We start from the raw sequence: 21629 nt of genomic DNA on the forward strand, positions 1-21629 counted from the left end.
GAGTTAAGCATATTATCCAAGGTCACCCACTCCATTCAGACACCTGACCCCGTGTTCCCTGAACTACGTGGACACCCAACTGTGTGTTTCAAGACTTGCATTTATTTGAATCCAAGGGAATCATTTTGAAATTGAAACTTTCATCACCTGTGGACACATGATGTGTCTGTGAACTAAGGAGGCTGGAACTTCTTGGAGGCCAAGGTCACGTGACCCCCCTACAGCAATGGTGCTTTTGTCTAGGGGTGCTACACTGGATCACCCCAGCTGGCTGGATGCTGGGGGGGTATGGGGAGGGCTCAAACTTTCAGAGTGAAAGAAGTGACTGTTCCTTTGGGGGTACCATACATACCCAGCGGTATCTGGGGATTTCCAGTGCGACTATGGGGTGTGTTTGGGCGTGCTGGTGGGTGACAGCTGAGGGGGCTGGGGGGCAGGAGGATCAGCGAGAAGAGCAATTCCCTGGAGGAGGCAGGGTGCAGCAGGTAGAGCGGGGCGAAGGCCTTGTGACAGAGGGAGGAGGGCAAAGACCCCTGTGGCCCCCCGGGGTGAAAGGCCAGAGGGACCCAAGGGTCCCCTCAGGATGACTGCAGAGGCCCCGGTCCTTGCCGCAGCCTCGCAGGCCGCAGTCCGCCTAGGGCCGCCTCCTCCCTGGGGGCCGGGGCCGGCCCTGGGGGTCCGGGGCCGGCCCGGGACCGACTCCGGCTCCGCCCAGGCACGCCCTCGGTGGGCGGCCTGGGCGAGCCCCGGGGCCGCGAGCCTCAGTTTCCCCGCCTGGTACCAGACGCGCGGTGCACTCGGGGCTCCTCCCCGAGCCGGGCCGGCCCAGAGGGAAGGCCGGACCGGGGCGGCCGGGAGGTGCCCAGAGCCCGGCCCCGGCTCCGCCTCCGGCCAAGGCCCGGCCCAGCGCCCGCAGGGTAAGTGGGGGACGCGGCGGCCTGGGGTTCGGGGCGCCCCAGTCCCTGCGGCCCCGGGGGTCCGGCCCGGCCCGGGGAGGCTCCGGGGCCTGAGGGACCTCAGGGGCCCGTCTGGAGCCCGAGTCAAGCAGGCCTGGGTCCCGCGGAACGGGGGGGGGGGGGGGGAAGGGGTGGGGGGAGGAGGAGGAGGAAGAGGGGGGAGGAGGGGGAGGGGGAGTGAGCTAGTCTGAGAGAGAGACAAGAGAGACAGACAAATAGACACAGAGAGAGAGAGACACACAGAGACACAGAGACAGACAGACAGACAGACACACACACACACACACACACACACACACAGAAAGAGAGATTGGAGTCATTGGCCCTGGAAGCAGAGACCCCAGACTGCCCCCCATCAGCTCCTGCCCCGCTTCCCCTCTACTGTAATAGACCCTCCAGACTGTCTCCAGTAAGCTGACCTTTTTCTGCCTCAACCACAAAGAAGCTAGAGGTTAAGCAGAGAAAGCTGCACCGTGCAGCAGGCGGGCTAGCCTCTGCCTCAGGGCTAGCCTCTGCCTCAGGGCTAGGCGATTTCTGACTAAAGCAGTAGCTTTTCTAACTGGAGGCACAACTGATCACTCGGTAACGTTTATGGAGCACCTCAGAGAAATCTTGCATCAGACTTAGATGAACTGATGCAAAGTGCAATGAGCAGAATCAGAACCGTGTATATACAATAACAATTGGGTAAGGATAATCAATTGTGAAAGACTTAGGAGCACAGATCTCTGAAAGTGTTGGGGATACCAAAAATAAAAAAAAGAAATTCTTTCCCTTAGAAGCTCAAAATCTAATGGGTTGTTACTGAATGGTTGTAAATGAACTCATAACTGGTTTTTCTAAATAAATTACCCAAAGACAGCCATTGGAATCATAGGGGCTCTCATATTGCCCAGGCCATCCATGGTCACTTCACTCCTGATCACGTTAGCCATTCATCCCAGACTCTCTGGATTTTTAAAATTAACCAGTTAAATTAATTAATTTATAATTTAAAGATAATTTAAAATTTAAAAAATGAATTAAAGAATTTTAAATTAATAATGTCAATTAGTAAAAATATGCTTTTCCTCTTTCCCTCTTCTCCCTTCCAAATTGAGAAAGAAAATTAAAGCCTGTTACAAGCATGTAAAGTCAAGCAAAGCAAATTTCTGCTTTGGCAAAGTCCAAAAAAAAAAAAACAACAAACCAAACCACATCTCATTCTGCACTCTTGAGTCCTTCACCTTTCTTCCAGGAGGTAGGTAGCATCTTTAATCAGAAGTCTTGGTTAGTTATTACAGCCATCAGTGTTCCTAAGTCTTTCAACATTGATTATCCTTAACAGTATAAACTGTTCTCCTGATTCATTTTACTTGGCATCAGTTCATGTAAGTCTTCCCACTTGTCTGAGACCATCAGGCATAATAGCATTCCATCACATTCATATCATATCATTTGTAAAGATATTCCCAAATTGATAGGCATCCCCTCAGTTTTCAGTTCTTTGCCTCCCCCCAAATAACTTGCTATAATAAGTTTTGAACATCCTTAGAGTTTGTTAGAACCAATCCCTCCCTTAATATATCCCCTCTCACCCTTTTTTACTCCCACCTACCTTAGAAAAGTGAGTGCAGAATGAGACAGAGGAGACAGAGAGACAGACAGACATAGAAACAGAGACACTGCCAAAGCAGAAATTTGTTTTGCTTCTTTTTACATATTTGTAACATGTTTCACCTCTGCATTCACTTCTATATTTATTTTCTTCCCTCCTTTCACCAGTTCAGATGAGAGTGAAGCCAAGATCTCCTCCTTCCTCCTTGTTTTTATACCTCCATATGTTAGTTGCTTCCTTCATTTCTTTCCTCTTTCACAATAGGAGAAGAGTGACTTGCCCAAGGTCCCACAGCTAGTAAGTATTCAGTGTCTGAGGTCAAATTTGAACTCAGGTCTTCCAGATTCCAGGGTTGGTACTCCACCTACTGTGCTATCTACCTTCCCCTGACTCCATATTTTTTCTACCACCTCTTCAGACTTTTGCCCTCCTATTCTTCTTTCTCCTCCCTTCCAATTCTACCTCCCTTTTTTAATGTGTAAGTTCCTTGGAGGGTAAGGATTTCTTAATTTTAAAATTTAAAATTAAAATTTATTATTTTAGTTTTGCTTAAATTTGCATTCCTGGTGTTTGGCACAGTGTTGGCTCTTGGTAAACACCTAATAAAGGCTCTATCTACAGCTCATAAGGATCTTCCGGGCCATTAAATCCAACTGCTTCATTGTATAGCCAGGTGTTGTGACTGGCCTAGGGTCTCAAAGATAGTGAGAGAGACAGCATTTGAACCCAGTTCCTTTGACCCCCCCCCGAATCCAGGGTTCTTCTCGTTAAACCAAGCTGTATATGTCATTTGCAATGTCTTTAAATCTCCCATGGATGCTCCCACACATGGTGTGCAATTTTCAAACCTTGCCTTAGGTGGCATAGCCCAGCTAGGAGCCTGTAAGAGTTGCCATAGCAGCAACAGCCTTGCTTTCTTTTCTCAGAATATGACACTCACACAAAGGCCACCCCTTAGACCTCACACCTACCCTGTGGGGTACTTGGTTAGGACTAGAGAGGTGGAATGATGACCAAATTCCTATGGTTGGTATAGAACAGAGCTGGGTCAAAAACTCAGGTCTATCAACTCTCTTGTCAGTCTTCTATGCCTTCCTCACTGCAGTGATCCACTTGAGAGGGCCAGTATCCAGGAGAGGGAGGTCTTTGGGGATATTTCTTAGTTTTCGTTTGGCAGCCTCCCTGCTTGGCTCAGGCTTTGTCCACTTGGGTCCCAAGAAGCCTCTTCTCTTTTCCAGGGTTGGAAGGATCATGAGGTACATCAGTACCCGGGGAGGAACCCCCAGCGTTGACTTTGAAGGAGCCTTGTTCTCAGGGTATGCCCCCGATGGGGGCCTCTTCATGCCTGAAGAGATCCCGAAGCTGGATAGAGAGACTCTGAAAAAATGGAGCACCCTTTCCTACCCAGCCCTGGTGACTGAGCTGTGCTCTCTCTTCATTGATCCAGCGCTCATTCCAAAGAAAGACTTGAAGGGTGAGTTCCCTGGATCCCCAATTCAACCTAGGAAGGGCTTAGTCATTTCTCCCTGAAAATAATTGAAATTGTATGCTGTGAAATCAAAGAGAACAAGAAACCCCAAAAAAGTAGTAGAAGAAGACACTTCCTTTGCAGAGGTAAGCGGATGTGGGTTACATTACAGTGTATATAATGTCAGATGTGTGTGTGTGTGTGTGTGTGTGTGTGTGTGTGTGTGTGTGCACGTGCAATTTTTATTGTTTTTTTACCAATTTTTTCTCTTTATCTTTTTTTCTCCTCTTTTCACCCATAAGGATGGATTTGGGGGGGGGGAGGAAACAGGTGATATAAAAAACAAAGATATCAATAAAATCTTTTAAAATAAAAAATATATAATAAATTACATTGCTTTTTTATAAATAGTTTTTTTTATTTTTAAGAACCATTTTTCAACAATCATTCTTTATAAGATTTTGAATTCCAAATTTTTCATCTCCCCGCCCAAGATGGCAAGTAATCTGATATAGGTTATGCATATGCAATCATGTTAAACATATGTCCACAATGGTCATCCATATTATCTTTTTTTACATTACATTTTAAAAATCCTTTATTATCAGGGATAACTCTTTGAAAAGGAGAACAGGAATACAGGGGGAAATGTAGGCCACATAAAAATGAAAGGTACCAGTACCAACCCTGGAGTCAGGAGTACCTGGGTTCAAATCTGGTCTCAAACACTTAATAATTACCTAGCTGTGTGGCCTTGGGCAAGCCACTTAACCCCGTTTGCCTTGCAAAAACCTTAAAAAAAAAAAAAAGAAAGGTATCAGTGAAAAAAATATTTTAAATGCACCTGAACACTGTTCTATTGCAATGGATTCCAAAGAAGACATGGATCCCTGTTTCTGGACTGATTTGGGGGACTATGGATATCAAATGATGGAAGGGTTTACCATTCCATGTTTAGTACTTTTGCTGAATTGTTTTTGTTTATTTTTTATTGTTATAAAGGAAATCTCATTGGGATAAGGGAATGGGAAAAAATATGCTGGAAAGCATAGGCAAGTTTTTAAAATTAAAAAGATTTTATTTGGAAAGCACAATAAAAATTAAATGCCTTTTCATTGACTGAAGCTATCTAATTTCAGGGTTTTTTTTTTTAAATTTGTAAAATAAAAAGATTTAATTTATAAAATGAAGGGAATGGCCAGAATCCCAGGATGGCTTTAATGCTTCAAAACCTGGTAGGATTTACTTCTTATTAGTTTCATATGCCAGCTTTTAAGAGACTTTTTTTAGAATCTTAAAATATCAGTGCTGGGAAGAGATCTTAAGACATTATTTAAACTAATCAACATTATCCATGACAAATAATTCTCTCTCTGTCTTTCTGTTTCTGTCTGTCTCTGTCTCTGTCTCTCTCTCTCTGTCTCTCTGTCTCTGTCTCTGTCTCTGTCCCTCTGTCTCTGTCTCTGTGTCTCTCTGTCTCTGTCTCTGTGTCTCTGTGTCTCTCTGTCTCTCTGTCTCTCTCTCTCTCTCTCTCTCTCTATCTCTGTCCTCCTCCTCCTATTCTTCTTGTTTGTTCTTGTTCCTGTTCTTCTTGCTCTTTTTCCCTCCTCTCCCTCCCCTCTCTTCTCCCTCCCTCTTTCTCTCTTTTTCTTTTTCTTCTCATCATCCATGTCCATCTCCTTTCTGAATCCATGTGACATCATATAACTTGCATGTGGGACCTCAGTATTCTTTCTCCTCCCCCTTCAATGATAGAAATATATCCATTACTTTCAGGGAAAAAAATCACGTAATGAAATTATAGCCATCATCGCCCTGCCCTCCAAAATGTCTTTACCCCTTTAGGAAAAGAACGGGAAAAGATAGTTTGAAAGATGCAGTTTCCTAGTCCAGCCCTAGAGGAAGGGAGGTGAGCTATCTGGGACTAAGAGACATTGTTGGGCGAAAGAACTCTCATTTCTTATCCCCTCAGGTCTGATTGATCGAGCCTTCAGCAGGTTCCGACACAGAGATATTGTTCACCTGTCCAGGATGAAGAATGGGTTGAATGTCCTGGAGCTGTGGCATGGGGTCACCTACGCCTTCAAGGACCTATCAATGTCCTGTACAGGACAGTTCTTACAGTACTTTCTGGAGAAAAAGCAAAAACATGTCACCATTGTTGTAGGTAGGTTGAGGAGTCATAGGTATCAAAGTTGGAAGGAAGGAAACCCCAAGATTATCTTGTGTAACTTCCTCCTTTAGGGATCCTGGTTTTAGGGCTGGAGTGTCACCAGAGGTCATCTAGTTCAACCCCCTTATATTACATATGAGGAAACTGAGTCATGGAGCTAACTAAGAAGCAGTAGAATTGGGATTCATATCTCAAACTCTAGTTTCAAATCTCTCCAGGATAGGCTGCCCATGTAATTATGGTGAGCCATCTTTCAGTTACTGGCTGTGGTTGGTCACAGGGAGAATTGCATAAGGTGGCATCAAGGTGGCCCCAGAATAGTCAGTCTCTGTGTTTGTCTTTCTCATGAGTGGTTGATGGAGTCAGGCTTGTTTGCTTATTGTCATATGAAAATCATTCATCCCAGTTCTTTTCTGGGGATTGCTAAATTTCTCCCTGGAGACTGGTGGGAGCCAGATTATTTGGCATTGTGACCTTGTAGACAGAGTGCAGGGCTTGGAGTCAAGAGTTCCTGAGTTCAAAATCAGCTTCTTTCACTTACTGTGTGTCCCTGGGCAAGTCACCAGATTACTGCCTGCCTCAGTTTACTTATTTGTAAAGTGGGATTAATAATAGCACCTATTTCCCAGGGTTGCTTTTAGAATCAATGACATAATATTTATAAATTACTTTGTAAACCCATAATACTATATGAAGAGTAGTAGTAGTAGTAGTAGTAGTAGTAGTAGTAGTAGTAAAAGAAGAAGAAGAAGATAGTAGAGGCAGCTAGGTGGTACAGTGGATGGGAACTGGTCCTGGAGTCAAGAAGACCTGATTTCAAATCCAGTCTTAGACTTTTGATGCTTACTACTTGTGTGATCTTGGACAAGTCATTTCACCTCATTGCCCAATTTATAAAAAAGCAAAAAAAAAAAGAGAAAGAAGTTGTAGTAGTAGTAATAGTTAGTAGTAGTAGTACTGGTAGTAGTAGTAGTAGTAGTAGTAGTAGTAGTAGTAGTAGTAGTAGTAGTAGTAGTAGTATCAGTAACACTTGTAGTGGCTGCAAAATGAATTATTAACATTATTGTTATTCCCTAACAGGGACTTCTGGAGACACAGGGAGTTCAGCCATCGAAAGTGTCCGTGGAGCCAAAAACATGGACATCATTGTTTTGTTGCCCCTGGGACACTGCTCTAAGATCCAGGAGCTCCAAATGACAACAGTAATCGAGGAGAATGTGCATGTATTTGGAGGTAGGGATTCCATAAGATCCTTCTGGGGTGAACAATAGACCCCCGAGCTTATGAAATGTTAAGGGAAGGAAATTGTTTAATCTTGTAAAAACCTGCGACCCTCTATAGCAGTAGTTTTTAATTTAGGATCTATGAACTTCTTTAGTCATATAGATAAAGAGAGATAGACAGATGAATAGATGGGTGGATGGATAGGTAAATAGGTGAATGGGTGGATGATAGATAAATATAGATGACTAGTTAGAGGGATGGGTTGATAAATATATGATGAATAGTTAGATGAATAAATGGATGGATAGATGATGAATAGATGAATGGATGGGTAGATAGATGATTTCCAGATGGATGAATGGATGGATGACAGATGATGGATGGATGATGGAGAAATAGATGATGGATAGAAATATGGATAGATAGATAGATAGATAGATAGATAGATAGATAGATAGATAGATAGATAGATAGATGAATGGATAAATAGATAGCTGAATCACTGGTCAGAAGAATAGGTAGATGGATGAATAGACAGTAGATAGATAACTTTGAATCTAATTGACTCTCTTTCAAATCTTAAGTATTTTATTTTATGCATTTAAAAATACTATACTGAGAAGAGGTTCCCAGGCTTCACCAGATTCCCAGAAGGATCCTTGATATGTAAAGGTAATGAACCCTTGCTTTAAAAGGGAGGAAGTAACTACTTCTGTGGTGAGGTTTAAGGGGGTGCTGAAAGATCCCCCATTCCAATGTATATTGTTCATTTTTAATATCTTAGAGATTGCATTATTCTTTGACTCACTGCCATATGACAGACCTGACTTTTTGGGGACTGGTTATGATTCTGGTCTATCTGGTAGTTTGAGTTTGGGGTTTAGAATGAACTGAGACACTTCTAGATCATCTAGCAGTCCCCCAAAGGAAGTTGATTTAGTCATAGCATAGAAAAGATGCCTAGTGAGGTCCCCCTACTAGTTCACTTGACTTCTGTATTGGCCATGCTGGTCTACCAATCATAAGCAGGTACAGACTCTTTGCTTTGTTTTTATACCTTGACCACCAGGAAGCTACATCAATGTCCCAGGTCTTCATGATCTGAACATATTAAGTCTCAGGGATGGTCTTTAAAGAAAAATAAGCCTTGCCTTCATGGCAGAAATTGTTTCTATCACACTGAAATATAGTAAGTCCTCAAACAGTACATCAGACAACAAACATTTATTAAGTTCCAGAGTCTATGAGGACAAAGGACAAAGGACAAAGCAATCCATACTGGCAGAGAACTTACATTCTAACAGGAAAGACATGTTACACGAACGTTTCATTTCAATGTTGTTTGTCCTTTGTTCTTGAAGAGGGCCATGACCTTAGGGAAGTGATGGCATGACAAGTACATTTGAGTGGGGGAGACTGTGCTAAGTTACCAGCCTCTCTTCCTCCTCGAGAACCATCTGGGTCTGTTGGCTAGATGTCGATTAGGACAACTAACTGGAGTAGTCTTAGATACAATGGGAGACCTTGGCCTTTTTAAGCTAAGATTTTACCAAGGTCTCAGTTTGACTGGGGCAATGCCCATTCATTGATTAAGACTAGAAAGAAATGAAGTGGAGAATGACCCCTTTTACTTTGTCAAAGAAAAAAAAAATCAATTTGGGAAGGGTTTCTGACCAAAGCAGAAACAATTGCCATTTATTATACTCATTTGAAAAATGACCCCACAGGCTTGGGCTGGGACCTATTCTTGGCCAATCCTTGAGGGATGGAATGATTTGGGTTTCAGACATGGCCCTAAAGAGTCATAATATTTGATCTGGTGATTTAGATATGTGTTGAATGAATGAATGTGATTGTGAAAGGACTTCTGTGGGACAAAATGACAGTTTGGGGGACTGAAAAGCAAGAGACTCCATAAAGATATAGATGTTTTGCAGAATCAGATTGAAGAAGGCCTTGAATGACCAACTGAGTCCCTGACCCATGTCCTCTCTCCCCTGACAGTGGAGGGTAACAGCGATGAGCTGGACGAGCCCATCAAAGACGTGTTTGCAGACATGGCTTTTGCCAAGAAGCATAACCTCATGAGCCTGAATTCCATCAACTGGTCCCGGGTCCTTGTGCAGATGGCTCACCATTTCTTTGCCTACTTCCAGTGTGTACCATCCATGGATACTTACCCACTGCCCTCTGTGGAGGTGGTTGTGCCGACAGGGGCTGCAGGCAATCTGGCTGGTGAGGAGGGTCCCGAGCTTCAGCCCACAGACCATGGAATCGTATTAAAGTTAGGGTTGAATGAGACCTCCAAGGATAGTTAGGACAAACCCCTTCCTGTACAGAAAAAAATGAAGTGACCACCTGGAGGTCAGGCAGGATTTGAATCCAGACCCTCTAAACACTGCTGACTGTAATACCTAATGCTTTGTGATAAGAACTTTGGTCAATCATTTGCAGTCATATCCAACTCTTCATGATGCCATTTGGAGTTTTCCTGGCAGAGATACTGGAATCTTTTGTCACTTCCTTCTCCAATTCATTTTCTAGATGAGAAACTGAGGCAAACAGGGATAAGTGACTTGCTTAGGGTTATATAGCTAGTAAATGCCTGACGTCAGATTCAAACTCATGAAGATGAGTCCTTCTAACTCCCTTTGTCCACTGTACTGAGTAGTGGCCTGAGGATGATGTTTGTTCCCTTGTTCTTGAAGAAGACCTTGATATCTAGGAGGCGATGCCTTGACCAACACTTGCATTGTATTTGAGTGTGTGTGTGTGTGTGTGTGTGTGTGTGTGTGTGTGTGTGTGTGTATGTTGTGCTAGGTCACCAGCCTCACTTTCTCTTCTGGAGTCATCTGGGTCCAGTGACCAGATATGAATCAGAGTGACTGACGATGGCCTTGAGTAAGAGGCAGTCAGGGTTAAGTGACTTGTCCAAGGTCATACAACTAGCTTGTCTAGTGTCTGAGGCTGGATTTGAACTCAGTTCACTGCACCACAAAATAAGATCAGAGCAGGGAAAGACTCTTCTTAGACTGGGCCTGGAGATGCATTTAGGGAAGGTTTTGTAAAAGAAGTAGTATCTGGGGTCATTGTTAAAAGGTACTTGGAAATTCAGTAGGAGAGCCTAAGATTTGTAGTGAGAATTCCCAGTTTTGACTCCTAGCCTTCACAGATAATTAGTTGGGTGATTTTCGGCAGTCCCTTAACCCAATATCTAATTATCTTCCTCCTTCTAATATCATCTTCCTATATGTACACATCCACTGCCAGCTCATTTGGTCTTTCTCAATGATCCCCATGAGCTTAGAAGACATCTGCTTGTCCTTGTTTCTAGCGGGCTGCATTGCTCAGGAGATGGGCCTGCCCATCCATCTGGCCACAGTGGTGAACCATAACGACATTATCCACAGGACTGTCCAGCAGGGAGACTTCTCGCTCTTGGGGAACACCACCACCACCTTGGCCTCAGCCATGGACATTCAGGTGAGACCTGGAAAACAGAGGGTGGACTACTCCTCTTCCCCCCCACTTTACCTTGATGTAGTGGCATTCTTCTTCTCTAGGAGAGGGAACTATTGATGGCTTTAAGCTGTTCTACTTGGTCCCTTTGTCCCTTGAGAATTGAATTAATCCTTCTTTTAAATCCTTTGTTAAGGGGCAAGCATGCTATCCCCACATTATTCGTAGGAAGAGCCTTCCATTAGGAGTGAGAGGATCTGAATTTAAATCAAATATTTATTATCACTGTGGACAAATCTATGGGCCTCACTTTCTTCAACATTAAAATGAAAAATTTATATTAATAATTTTTGAAGTCATTGCTGGCTCTATATCTGTGATCCAAAAAAGATCTAGAGATTTGTATTACTATAGGGCAGGATTGGTGGTTGGCTGGAATTGTATATGACCCAGTTGGCTTTTCAATGAGCCCTGACCCTTGGAGAGACAGGGCCATCTAACAACAGATATTACAACAGTCTAGACATGAGATTATGAGAGTCTGCATCAAGGAAGGGGTGATGTCAGAGGAGAGAAGGGGCATATTAGAGAGTTATGTAGAATGAACAGACCTTGACACATACTGGATATGGAAGTTGAGAGAAAATGGGGAGTCAAGAGTGACACCTATCTGGGAGTGTGGGTGACTGGGGGGGAATGGTGTTGCCCTAATAAACATTTGAAGATGCCAGTCTGGAAGTCAGCTGAAAGATTAGGAAAGTAAAATTTGCTCATGGGTCTCTCATTCCTACTGATATGAAGAACCTAGAAATGATTCATTGGTGCCTGTGGCTTTGGGCTTGCCCTTCTGAGGATCCCAATCTTATCATGGCTGCCAAGTACTTAAAGTCAGATATCCTATAGCTCACAGGTTTCTTTTCTCCAGGACAAGTTCCTCCAGCTTATTCCAATGAATAGTTCCGAGAAATGAAAAAACAAACAAAAACCCCATTTTTTTTTGGTCTCGGTCAAAAGAGATTTTATATACTATATGTGTGTGTGTGTGTGTGTGTGTGTGTGTGTGTGTGTGTGTGTATGTATACATATGTATATATCTAAAATTTTTTTTGATGAGGCAATTAGGATTAAGTGACTTGCCCAGCTTGTAAGTGTTTGAGATCAAATTTGAACTCAGGTCTTCCAGACTCTAGGTTTGGTCTTCTATCCATTACACTACCTAGTTGCCCCAAAATGAGATAATATTTATAAATCATTTCATACTGTGTCTGGTATGCCTACTTGAGTCTGTGCACTAATGTTCAATGGTGTGGCATAGACAACAGTGAGCCAGCCTTGAAACCAGAAAGGTCTGGTTTGAGGCCTGTTGCTGATCCATGCTTGCTGTGTGACCCTGGGAAAGTCATTTAACCACTCATTACTCTAAACCAGAGGTATCAAAGTGGACAGATTAAAAGGAAATTGGGAAAAGAAATAGCAATGGGACAGAACCAAGATGGCAGAGTAAAAATACGATTAGGAAATAGTTAAAATAAATAAATATATAATGGCACATAGATAATGTTAATATGTGGTTTTCTAAGTCAATATCCACCTTTGGAGATCCTTTGTTGCTGGTCAAATAGTGAAGGAGACCATAGCTCACCAATACTGTCCTTGGGGAGCAGTTTGCCACTGTCTTCTTCAGTGAATTAAGGCAAACTGAGTTAAGTGATTCCCAGGGTCACACAGCTAGTAAGTATCTGAGGCTGGATTTGAACCCATGAAACATGAGTCTTTCTGACTCCAGATCCAGTGTTCTATCTACTAAGTCATTAAGCTGCATCCCCAAGATCCTCATGAACCAGTTGACCCTAGTTTCTACCTAATTGGACACCACTAGTCTAAGAAACTGAGACTCCAAGTCACAAAGATAGTGCTGACCTGTGTTGATTGAGGCCCACTGCTAGTCTACCTAGCCTAGACTTTGATAGTTAAAAGAATAAATATATGTTGACTTGAACCCTTTACAGCCCCCATCTCAGAACTGTCATAAGAAATTGCTTTCTTTTGCAGGTCCCCTATAACATGGAAAGGATTTTCTGGCTGCTGTCAGCCTCAGACAGTGGGCTGATCAGGACCCTGATGGAGCAGTTTGATAGGACCAAGAATCTGTGTCTGCCAAGAGAACTACACGCTAAGGTCGGTGGCTTCCCATTGATAAAGGGAAACAGCTCGGACACAGACAAAAGACCTTTGATTTGGTAACCAAGGAGTAGTTTAGGAAAGGCTTCTCATCCCCCCCTAGAAAGAGATCATTGTTCTTCAAATGACAAGACTCTTAATTCCTCAGAAGGGAGACTCTTAATAACTCCCTACTGTGTCCAAAACCAATAGACCAGAATTTAGGGGTCATCTAACCCAATTTTTTCTCAAAAAAGGAAAGTCATTCAGCCTCTGCTTAGAGACTCCTAATGATGGGAGCTTACTATCTCCCAAAGCTCCTGTTCCTTTTGAGATGACTCTAATGCTGGGATTCTTAATTTTTTTGGCATAGGATAAAGTCTATTGGGCCCTCTTCAGAATCATATTTTTCAATAGATAGAAAGAAATGTCACCCACTGACGTGTTGCACCCATAGTAGACCCTTCATTAAGACTGACTTCGACCAAAGATGTTCAGTTCCCTGGGCATTTAGATGTCTCCACAGTTTGGAAGTTGGGAAGCAGATGAGGCCACTCTAGAGGCAGACAGAAGGAGTCTGAGTCTTCCTTTTATGTATCAGTTCTCTGGGGATGGACTGAAGTATTCCCAAACCTTCCAACTTCTAGAGAGGTGCTACACTCCCAATTGATCCAATCCCTTAAGTGGAAGAGAAATGACTTGCCGAGAATTTTGTTCTATATTGCAGAGCCATCACTAATGATTTTGGCTACCAAGGGAAGAATAAATTGTGCCTTTGTCAAACAGCATGAAACCCATCTTCCAATTAGCTTTTTTTAAGCTGGTGTTCCTGTGGGTAGAGGGTTGAAATGAGGCTCATGCTCTGCACTGGGGTAGGAGGGAAGAAGAGGGAAGATACACTTATTAAAGGTCTATTATGTGCCAGACTATGTGCTCAGCTCTTATGAACTGATATGATCTTTATAACAACTCTGGTTGGTAGATGCTATTATTATCTTCATTTTATAGTGGAGAAGGCTGAGGCAGACAGAGGCAGTCTAAGTTGCCAAGGCCAGATTTGAACTCTCTTTTTCTCAGTGGGAAAGGCAAGGTCTCAAATCAGAATCAGACTTGGTTAGGGAATGACATTATAGGGATGGCTAGGTGGTGCAATGGATAGAGCACCAGCCCTGGAGTCAGGAGGACCTGTGTTCCAATCTGACCACAGACACTTAATAATTACCTAGCTGTGTGGCCTTGGCCAAGTCACTTAACCCTCTAAATCTAACACTCTGGAACACCCCCCACCCCAGGTATCCCATCTTAGTTACTGCTCTCCTTCAGAATTCTTTAGGAATTCTTTACTTATAGGTTGGAAGACTTAACTTTTAATACACCCTACCACAATGTGAGAAGTTTAAACAGTGAGTCAAAACTAAAACCACATTAGTTTGCTGAATCATAAACCCTAATCATTTCTTTCTTTGAACCTTGAATCTACTGTACTAGTTGTGGTTAAGTCATTACAGTCATGTTCAACTCTTCATGACAACTTATTTTGAAGTTTTCTTGGCAGAGATACTGGAATGTTTGTCATTTCCTTCTCCAGCTTATTTTGTAGATGAGGAAACTGAGGCAAGAAGGGTTAAGTGACTTGCCCAGGGTTACACAGCTAAGAAATATCTGAAGTTGGGGTCTTTTCTGACTTTAGACCTGACTCTATCTACTGCATTACTGAACCAGTATTTTCGCTATGTATTTTCTATAGATGGAAAGACAAGAAAAAATGGAATATCACAATATTCCCAGAATCAAATCAATATTGGCATGATCCTGCCTGTTGAGTTTGGCTTGTTTTGGTTGTTTTTGAACTCAACGCTCTTCATGCTTTGACTCTGATCCTCTTCAGATTTCAGAGAAAATAGACTCCCAGTCGGTTTCTGATGAGGACATCATTCAAACGATGCGGCGATGTTGGGAGGAGAACCGCTACTTGCTGTGTCCGCATTCGGCTGTGGCTGTCTCCTACCATTACAAACAATCAGCCCTTACAAGTAAACAGCCCAGGTATGGATGAGGACACTTTCTTCCTTCCTTGTTTATCTGGGCGATTTCATGCCATGACATCACTTGTTCTCTTCTTGTTGGACTGACAGTAGTGTATGGAACTGGTTTAGGAGTAAAAGATCCTGTGGGACTTGGTTTTTTTCATCTATCCAATGGGGGGTGGGCAGATAGAAGGTAGGACTATGTCTCGTTATGATCTCTGTAAATGGAGAATGCTTGTTTTAAACAATTATGTATTATTAATTCTATGAGCAGCTTCTTCACTTATCTTGGTGTAGAGTGTAATCACATTCAGACCAGGACTATGAGAAACTGGATTTATTCCAAATCCAAGATACCTAGCAGCCAGAATGTTGGGCTTATAATTGGGAGACCAGATTCTCTTTGCAGATCTAAAAACCTCCTTTATCATGTTGTCCCTTCATTCTGAGACCTGCACACACAACCTAGGGATACCCTTCTTCCTGGTTGGAAGACAGATTATATTGGCTATATTTTCTGGGTATTTCTCAATTTTCCTAATGACCTGTATGAAGGGGTAATCAGATGCTTGTCCAATTCACAAATGAAAGGAAACTGGAAGAGATAACTAATGTGCTGGTTAATTGAGCCTGGCTGCAAAAAAAAAAAAAAAGGGATCTTAATGAGCTAGAGGATGATAAAATCTAAAGAGAATAAATAGAAGTACAATGTGAGAGGCAACAAGCCTAGCAGTTTAGCCTTTGGAATCAGGAGAACCCAGGGTCAGCTAGATGGTACAGTAGATAGAGATTTGGCTCTGGAGTCAAGAAGACTCAACCTCCTGAGTTCAAATGTGACTTCAGATACTTAACTACCTGTGTGACACTTGGGCAAGTCACTTCACCCTGTTTGCTTCAGTTTCCTCATCTGTAAAATGGGTTGGAGGAGGAAGTAGTAAACCACTTCAGATTTTTGCCAAGAAAATCCCAAATGGGGTCATGACATGACTTAATTGAACAATAACAATAAAAATCTAAGTAACATTCCTGCCTCGGACACCTGTTCCCTTTGTAACCATGGCAATTTCATGTCTCAGTTACTCTCAGGCTATTCTTTAATACTTGGGTGACAAATGAGTTGCTAATTAGCATCAGTGAAGGGAATCTCTCCACTGGGAATTCCTTACCTCTGCTGATGAACTCACAAGTCTGGACAGAAAATGAAATCAAAGAAAGTCTTATATTTTAGTTTTAAAAAACTACAAAAATAGGATAGAAGAGACACGATTGGATAATGATAATAATAGCAAATATTGATATTAACCAGCACATTGGTTATCTCTTCCAGTTTCCTTTCATTTGTGAATTGGACAAGCATCTGATTACCCCTTCATACAGGTCATTAGGAAAATTGAGAAATACCCAGAAAATATAGCCAATATAATCTGTCTTCCAGCCCAGGAAGAAGGCTATCTCTGGATGTGGTGTGTACAGGTCTCAGAATGAAGGGACAACATGATAAAGGAGGTTTTTAGATCTGCAAATTACACAGCACTTGGCACATCTTACTTTATTTTGTATTCATATCGACTTTGGTGCTATTTTTATTCCTATTTTCCAGAAAAGGAAAATGAGTCTTAGAGAGATGAGTGATTTGCCCACAATTACACAGCTATTACATTATATGAGGTCAAATTTCTTTTTTAAAAGTGACTGATTTTGGGGCCACTAGGTTGGCGCAGTGGATAAAGCACCGGCCCTGGAGTCAGGAGTACCTGGCTTCAAATCTGACCTCAGACACTTAATAATTACCTAGCTGTGTGGCCTTGGGCAAGCCACTTAACCCCATTTGCCTTGCAAAAACCTAAAAAAATAGTGACTGATTTTTTAAATTTTGTTTCCATATTATACATTGATCCAAATTGAATGCAATGAGAGAGAAATCACATCCTTAAGGAAGAAACATAAAGTATAAGAGATAACAAGATCAGACAATAAGATATCTAGGGTTTTTTTCCTAAATTAAAGGGAATAGTCCTTGAAATTTGCTCAAACTCCATGGTTCTTCCTCTGGATACAGATGGCATTCTCCATCGCAGACAGCCCCAAATTGTCCCTGGTTGTTGCACTGATGGAACGAGCAAGTCCATCAAGGTCGAACATCACTCCTATGTTGCTGTTAGGGTATACAGTGTTTCTCTGGTTCTGCTCATCTCACTCAGCATCAGTTCATGCAAATCCCTCCAGGCTTCCCTGAAATCCCGTCCCTCCTGGTTTCTAACAGAACAGTAGTGTTCCATGACATACATATACCTAGTTTGCTAAGCCATTCCCCAATTGAAGGACATTTACTTGATTTCCAGTTCTTTGCCACCACAAACAGGGCTGCTATGAATATTTTTGTACAAGTGATATTTTTACCCTTTTTCATTATCTTTTCAGGGTATAGACCCAGTAGTGGTATTGCTGGATCAAAGGGTATGCTCATTTTTGTTGCCCTTTGGGCGTAGTTCCAAATGTCTCTCCAGAAAGGTTGGATGAGTTCACAGCTCCACCAACAGTGTAATAGTTTCCCACATTTCCCACAAACCCTTCCAACAATGATCATTATTGAGGTCAAGTTTGAACTCAGATCCTCCTGACTGAAAGTCAGACATTTTATCCACTGTGCCATCTAATAGTGAATAAAAGGATTCAGGAGATTGTTGTCATGGGTAAGGATGTATTGAAGGAACTGAGAAGACTTTGAAAGCATATGATGGCAGCATTAGGAGGGAGGGTGCTAGAAGCTGGGGGGTTGGATCAGGAAGACCTTCATGAGAAAGATGGCGCTTGAGTGATGTGTTGAAGAGAGGGATTCTACAAAGGGAAGGTGAGGGAGAAATACTCTTCAGATATCAGGGAGATCCAATGGAAAGGTCCATAGAACTGTGTGTGAGGAATGGAGAGATAGGAAGGTTGGTTGGATCCTGGATGCAGGAGGGAATGGGACATTTCCTGAGAATGGAAAGATAGGGAGGGTCCAGGGTGGGAAGGGCTTTAAAAACTAAACTGAGCAATTTCTGTTTGATACTAGAGGCAATAGGGATCCTATTCACACAATAGAAAAGGCACATGGTCAGATCTGCCCTTAGAAGAAAAATGGCCATTTGGTCAGCTGCAGTTGTATCAGACATCACTCTGAAAACTGTCAAGCTGCCAGTGAAGAACTCCCTCTATTAGTGCAGGTTGGCACTCACCCTACAATGCATAAGATGTTGCCTGGGGGTCCTGAGAGATTAAATTTCTTGCCCCGGGTGATACCAAAAACACCACCATCTACTGGTCCCAGGTAGTACTGAATCCAGATCTTCCTGATTCCTAGCCAGCTCTCTGTCTACTATGCCTATCTCTGATAGTGTCTGGTACACAGTAGAACCCAGGGTCAGCTAGATGGTGCAATAGATAGAGAGTAATAAATCTTTAGTGATTGACAGTCAATCAATCACCACCTTATTCCTGGAAACTTGGCCACTGAATGCAGCTTAGAAATGTTGGGCATCAGGAAGATTGATGAACCAGAGGATAAGGTCAGTTTTCATTTTTATGCAGTGTTTTACTCACCTCGAGCCTGTGTGGATTGAATTCTGCCAAGATAAGGGACACATTACCAGTTTTGTTTTTGATTTCACCTTTCTCCATATTTTTCTCCCTTGCTTCTTCCTCTCTATACTCCCTCTGCTTCTTTTTCTTTCCCCTTTCTCCTCTCTCCTTCCCTGATCTTTGACCATCATGCATCCCCATCCCCAACCTCCTCTCCCAGCTTGCCCAGATGCTGCCTGGCCCCAGCCTCAGCGGCCAAGTTCCAAGATGCTGTTCTCCAAGCCCAGCTGGTCCCTGAGATTCCTGAAGACATGCAAGCCTTGGAGCACATGAAAACTCGATGTACTCCTCTACGAAGAGGAGATGACTGGACCCAAGTGCTACGTGATAAAATAGAGAACTTGTCCCAGCAGAGGAAGAGTGGCATGAACTTTCAGGAATAAAGTCTTGATTTGACTTGTCCTTTTTTGTTCCAGAAACCATGAGTTGCTTTCTATGAGGGCAGTGATTTTTTCTAATATATTAATAATCAGTTTTTAAATTCAGATTGAAGTTATTTTTTTCCTATTTCTTCATTCATGGACCAGTCCCCGTGCTACATTTAATGAGTCTCTGAAGGACAAGACTGATGGATGAGACTGGCCAAATCCTCTGGGTACATGCTCTGTGATTTTGGGCAGAACCCCATCCAATTGGTAGGCCTTACAGAATCTAATTTAGATTCATTTTAGCCACAAATTGAGGAGCCCATACCCTTGTGCCTTTCCTTTGCAGTCTAAGGAATGTGCTCATGCAGGAGAAAATCAGCCAGAGTGATCTGGGTAGAGCTGGATTCCTTTTTCCTTATTGCTGAAGTCTCATAGGCAAGCCAAATTCTCAACAGAGGGAGCTAAAGGCTTTTGGTAACTTCCTCATTAATATATTTACCCCAGAGAAACCACTGACCACCAGTTGATTGATAATCAACTAGCCTAATCAATATATTTATTACCAATTAATCAGAAACTCTGTCTCTTTGGCTTTCATCCATCTCGGTTTGGTGACCACAGAAGGCACCACAGCTCTGCATTCCAGATGTGCATCTGAAAACTCCACTTTATAATTTTGAGTCCAAGTAGAAAATTTGTCCATGAGGGGAAACTTTCTTTTAGGACTCTGATTGTGATTTGATTCTCTCCCTATTCTTACCTCCTTGAACCTGCCTTTTCCTTTTCTTTTTTTTTCCTTCTTTTTTTCCCCCTGGCTTTTTTGGATAAGGTAATGGGGTTAAGGGACTTGCCCAAGGTCACACATCTAGGTCATTATTAAGTGTCTGAGGTCACATTTGAACTCAGATCCTCCTGACTCCAGGGCCAATGCTCTATCCACTGTGCCACCTAATTGCTCCGGAAGTTGCCTTTTCTTCTGTGAAATGAACACAATAGTTACTTCGAGCCTAGGCACCTGGTCCAAAACAAATCCAATCCCATTGAAGTCAACCTGCACACCTCCGGGAGCCCACTAATTACGAGAGGCTGTGCTCTTGTAGGGATATAATGACAAAATCAAAAAGCCATCCCTGCCCTCAAGAAGCTTATATTCTACTGAGTGTGATTAAAACATGTAAATTGGTTATAAAGTCACAGTCCTGGATTGACTAACTCTGTCCCTTGGCCTGGAAGCCTGGTTGGCCCTTGTCATTCTCATGGGGTGAGAATGTGAATCATAAATCCCCATCCCTAGAAACAGGTTCTTGGTGGGTCAGCAGTATCTCCAGGGGATTTAGAGTCATGAGACCTCAGTTCAAATTCTGGCTCTGCTACTGACCACCTGTGCAGCCTTAGGGAAATCTCTGGACTTCTGAACTTGTCTCCTCTTCTGCAAATGAAAATGTTTTCCAAGATCTCTTCCAGCTCAAGAGTGATGCTCCTGTGACATTATAGAGGATAGAGAGCACTGGACCTGAAATTAGAAAGACCTGAGTTTAAATCCTGCCTTAGACACATAGCAGCGGTGTGACCCTGGGCAAGTCACTTAGCTACTTGCTGAGAAACTCTAATGATAATGCATGTAAAGGATCTGAATATATAATATATGAGGCTGCTACTGAGATGTTGCAGTAGATAAACACTTGCTAGCTGCGTGGCCCTAGGCAGACCTCTCTCTGCCTCAGTTTTTTCATCTTTAAAATGGACATGTTGATAATAACCTGCTTTCCAAGGTGGTTGTTATGAGGAGAAAATTAAATAATACTACTAATAAGTAATAATAAATAAATACATAAAAATAAGTAATAATAAATAAAACCTTGCAAATCTTAGAATCATATAAATGCTTGCCATTATTAATTATTATTTTATTATGGGCACATTTCCAAAACTGGGGATTGTCATTCATGGAATAATCTGAGTGTGAGGTAAAGATTCTTGGGTTCTGAGTTCTGGATTCTGTGATGGTAAGAAAAATGCCATTTGGGTACTTCCTTTCCTGGGCAAAATTCTGGTGCCTCTGCTTTAATGACCAAAAGAACCCCTCAGAATTACCATACTAAGAAATAGATGATGCTTTTAATATGTCTGGAGAGTTTTTCTTACTCAGATTTAGAATAATGTTGGCTGTTATTTTCCTCAGCAAACTGTCTCTTCCTAAGTGGGTTTGAATTAAGTTTTTTCCTGGAGGCTTAGAGGCATTGTCTGTATTTTATATAGATTTAAAGCTGGGAAGGGAACACAGAAACTCTCTGGGGAGATAGGGAAACCTGTTCCTTCTAGATTGTGGATGGTTCTTGTTCAGGTCAGACCAGCATCCAGAGGAAACCAAGACCAAGGATATTAAGCGATTTATCCAACTGGATTAAAATCTGGTTCTTGGACTCCCATACTTCCCTTCATGCCACTGATGATGTATATGGTATTGAAACTCTCCATTAATTGTAATATCAAATAGTCCTGTCCCTAGTAGTTCTAGATAAGATTTTCCTTGATTAATTTAATTTAATTTAATTTCGTATGAGGTCTATCAGATA

The 21629-nt window shown here is 42.3% G+C and overlaps 1 protein-coding gene across 3 annotated transcripts; it reads left to right on the forward strand.

Annotated features, from left to right (window-relative positions):
* Positions 1–798: 798 nt before the first annotated feature.
* Positions 799–20915, forward strand: THNSL2 (threonine synthase like 2). 3 transcript variants are annotated; one of them, XM_074197159.1, is made up of 9 exons: positions 802–917; positions 3792–4027; positions 5994–6188; positions 7275–7427; positions 9423–9653; positions 10753–10901; positions 12930–13055; positions 14926–15083; positions 18846–20915. In XM_074197159.1, exons 2-9 carry the CDS (start codon positions 3805–3807, stop codon positions 19066–19068), a joined length of 1458 nt encoding a protein of 485 aa, XP_074053260.1. In that variant the 5' UTR covers positions 802–917; positions 3792–3804; the 3' UTR covers positions 19069–20915. The 3 variants fall into 3 exon arrangements, with proteins under 3 accessions (XP_074053270.1, XP_074053260.1, XP_074053279.1); XM_074197169.1 differs by lacking the exon at positions 9423–9653 and having other exon boundaries at positions 799–917; XM_074197178.1 differs by lacking the exons at positions 802–917; positions 3792–4027 and adding an exon at positions 4039–4167.
* Positions 20916–21629: the final 714 nt, after the last annotated feature.

The sequence above is a fragment of the Macrotis lagotis genome, chromosome 1, assembly GCF_037893015.1.
Source record: "Macrotis lagotis isolate mMagLag1 chromosome 1, bilby.v1.9.chrom.fasta, whole genome shotgun sequence".
Lineage (NCBI taxonomy): Eukaryota > Metazoa > Chordata > Mammalia > Peramelemorphia > Peramelidae > Macrotis > Macrotis lagotis.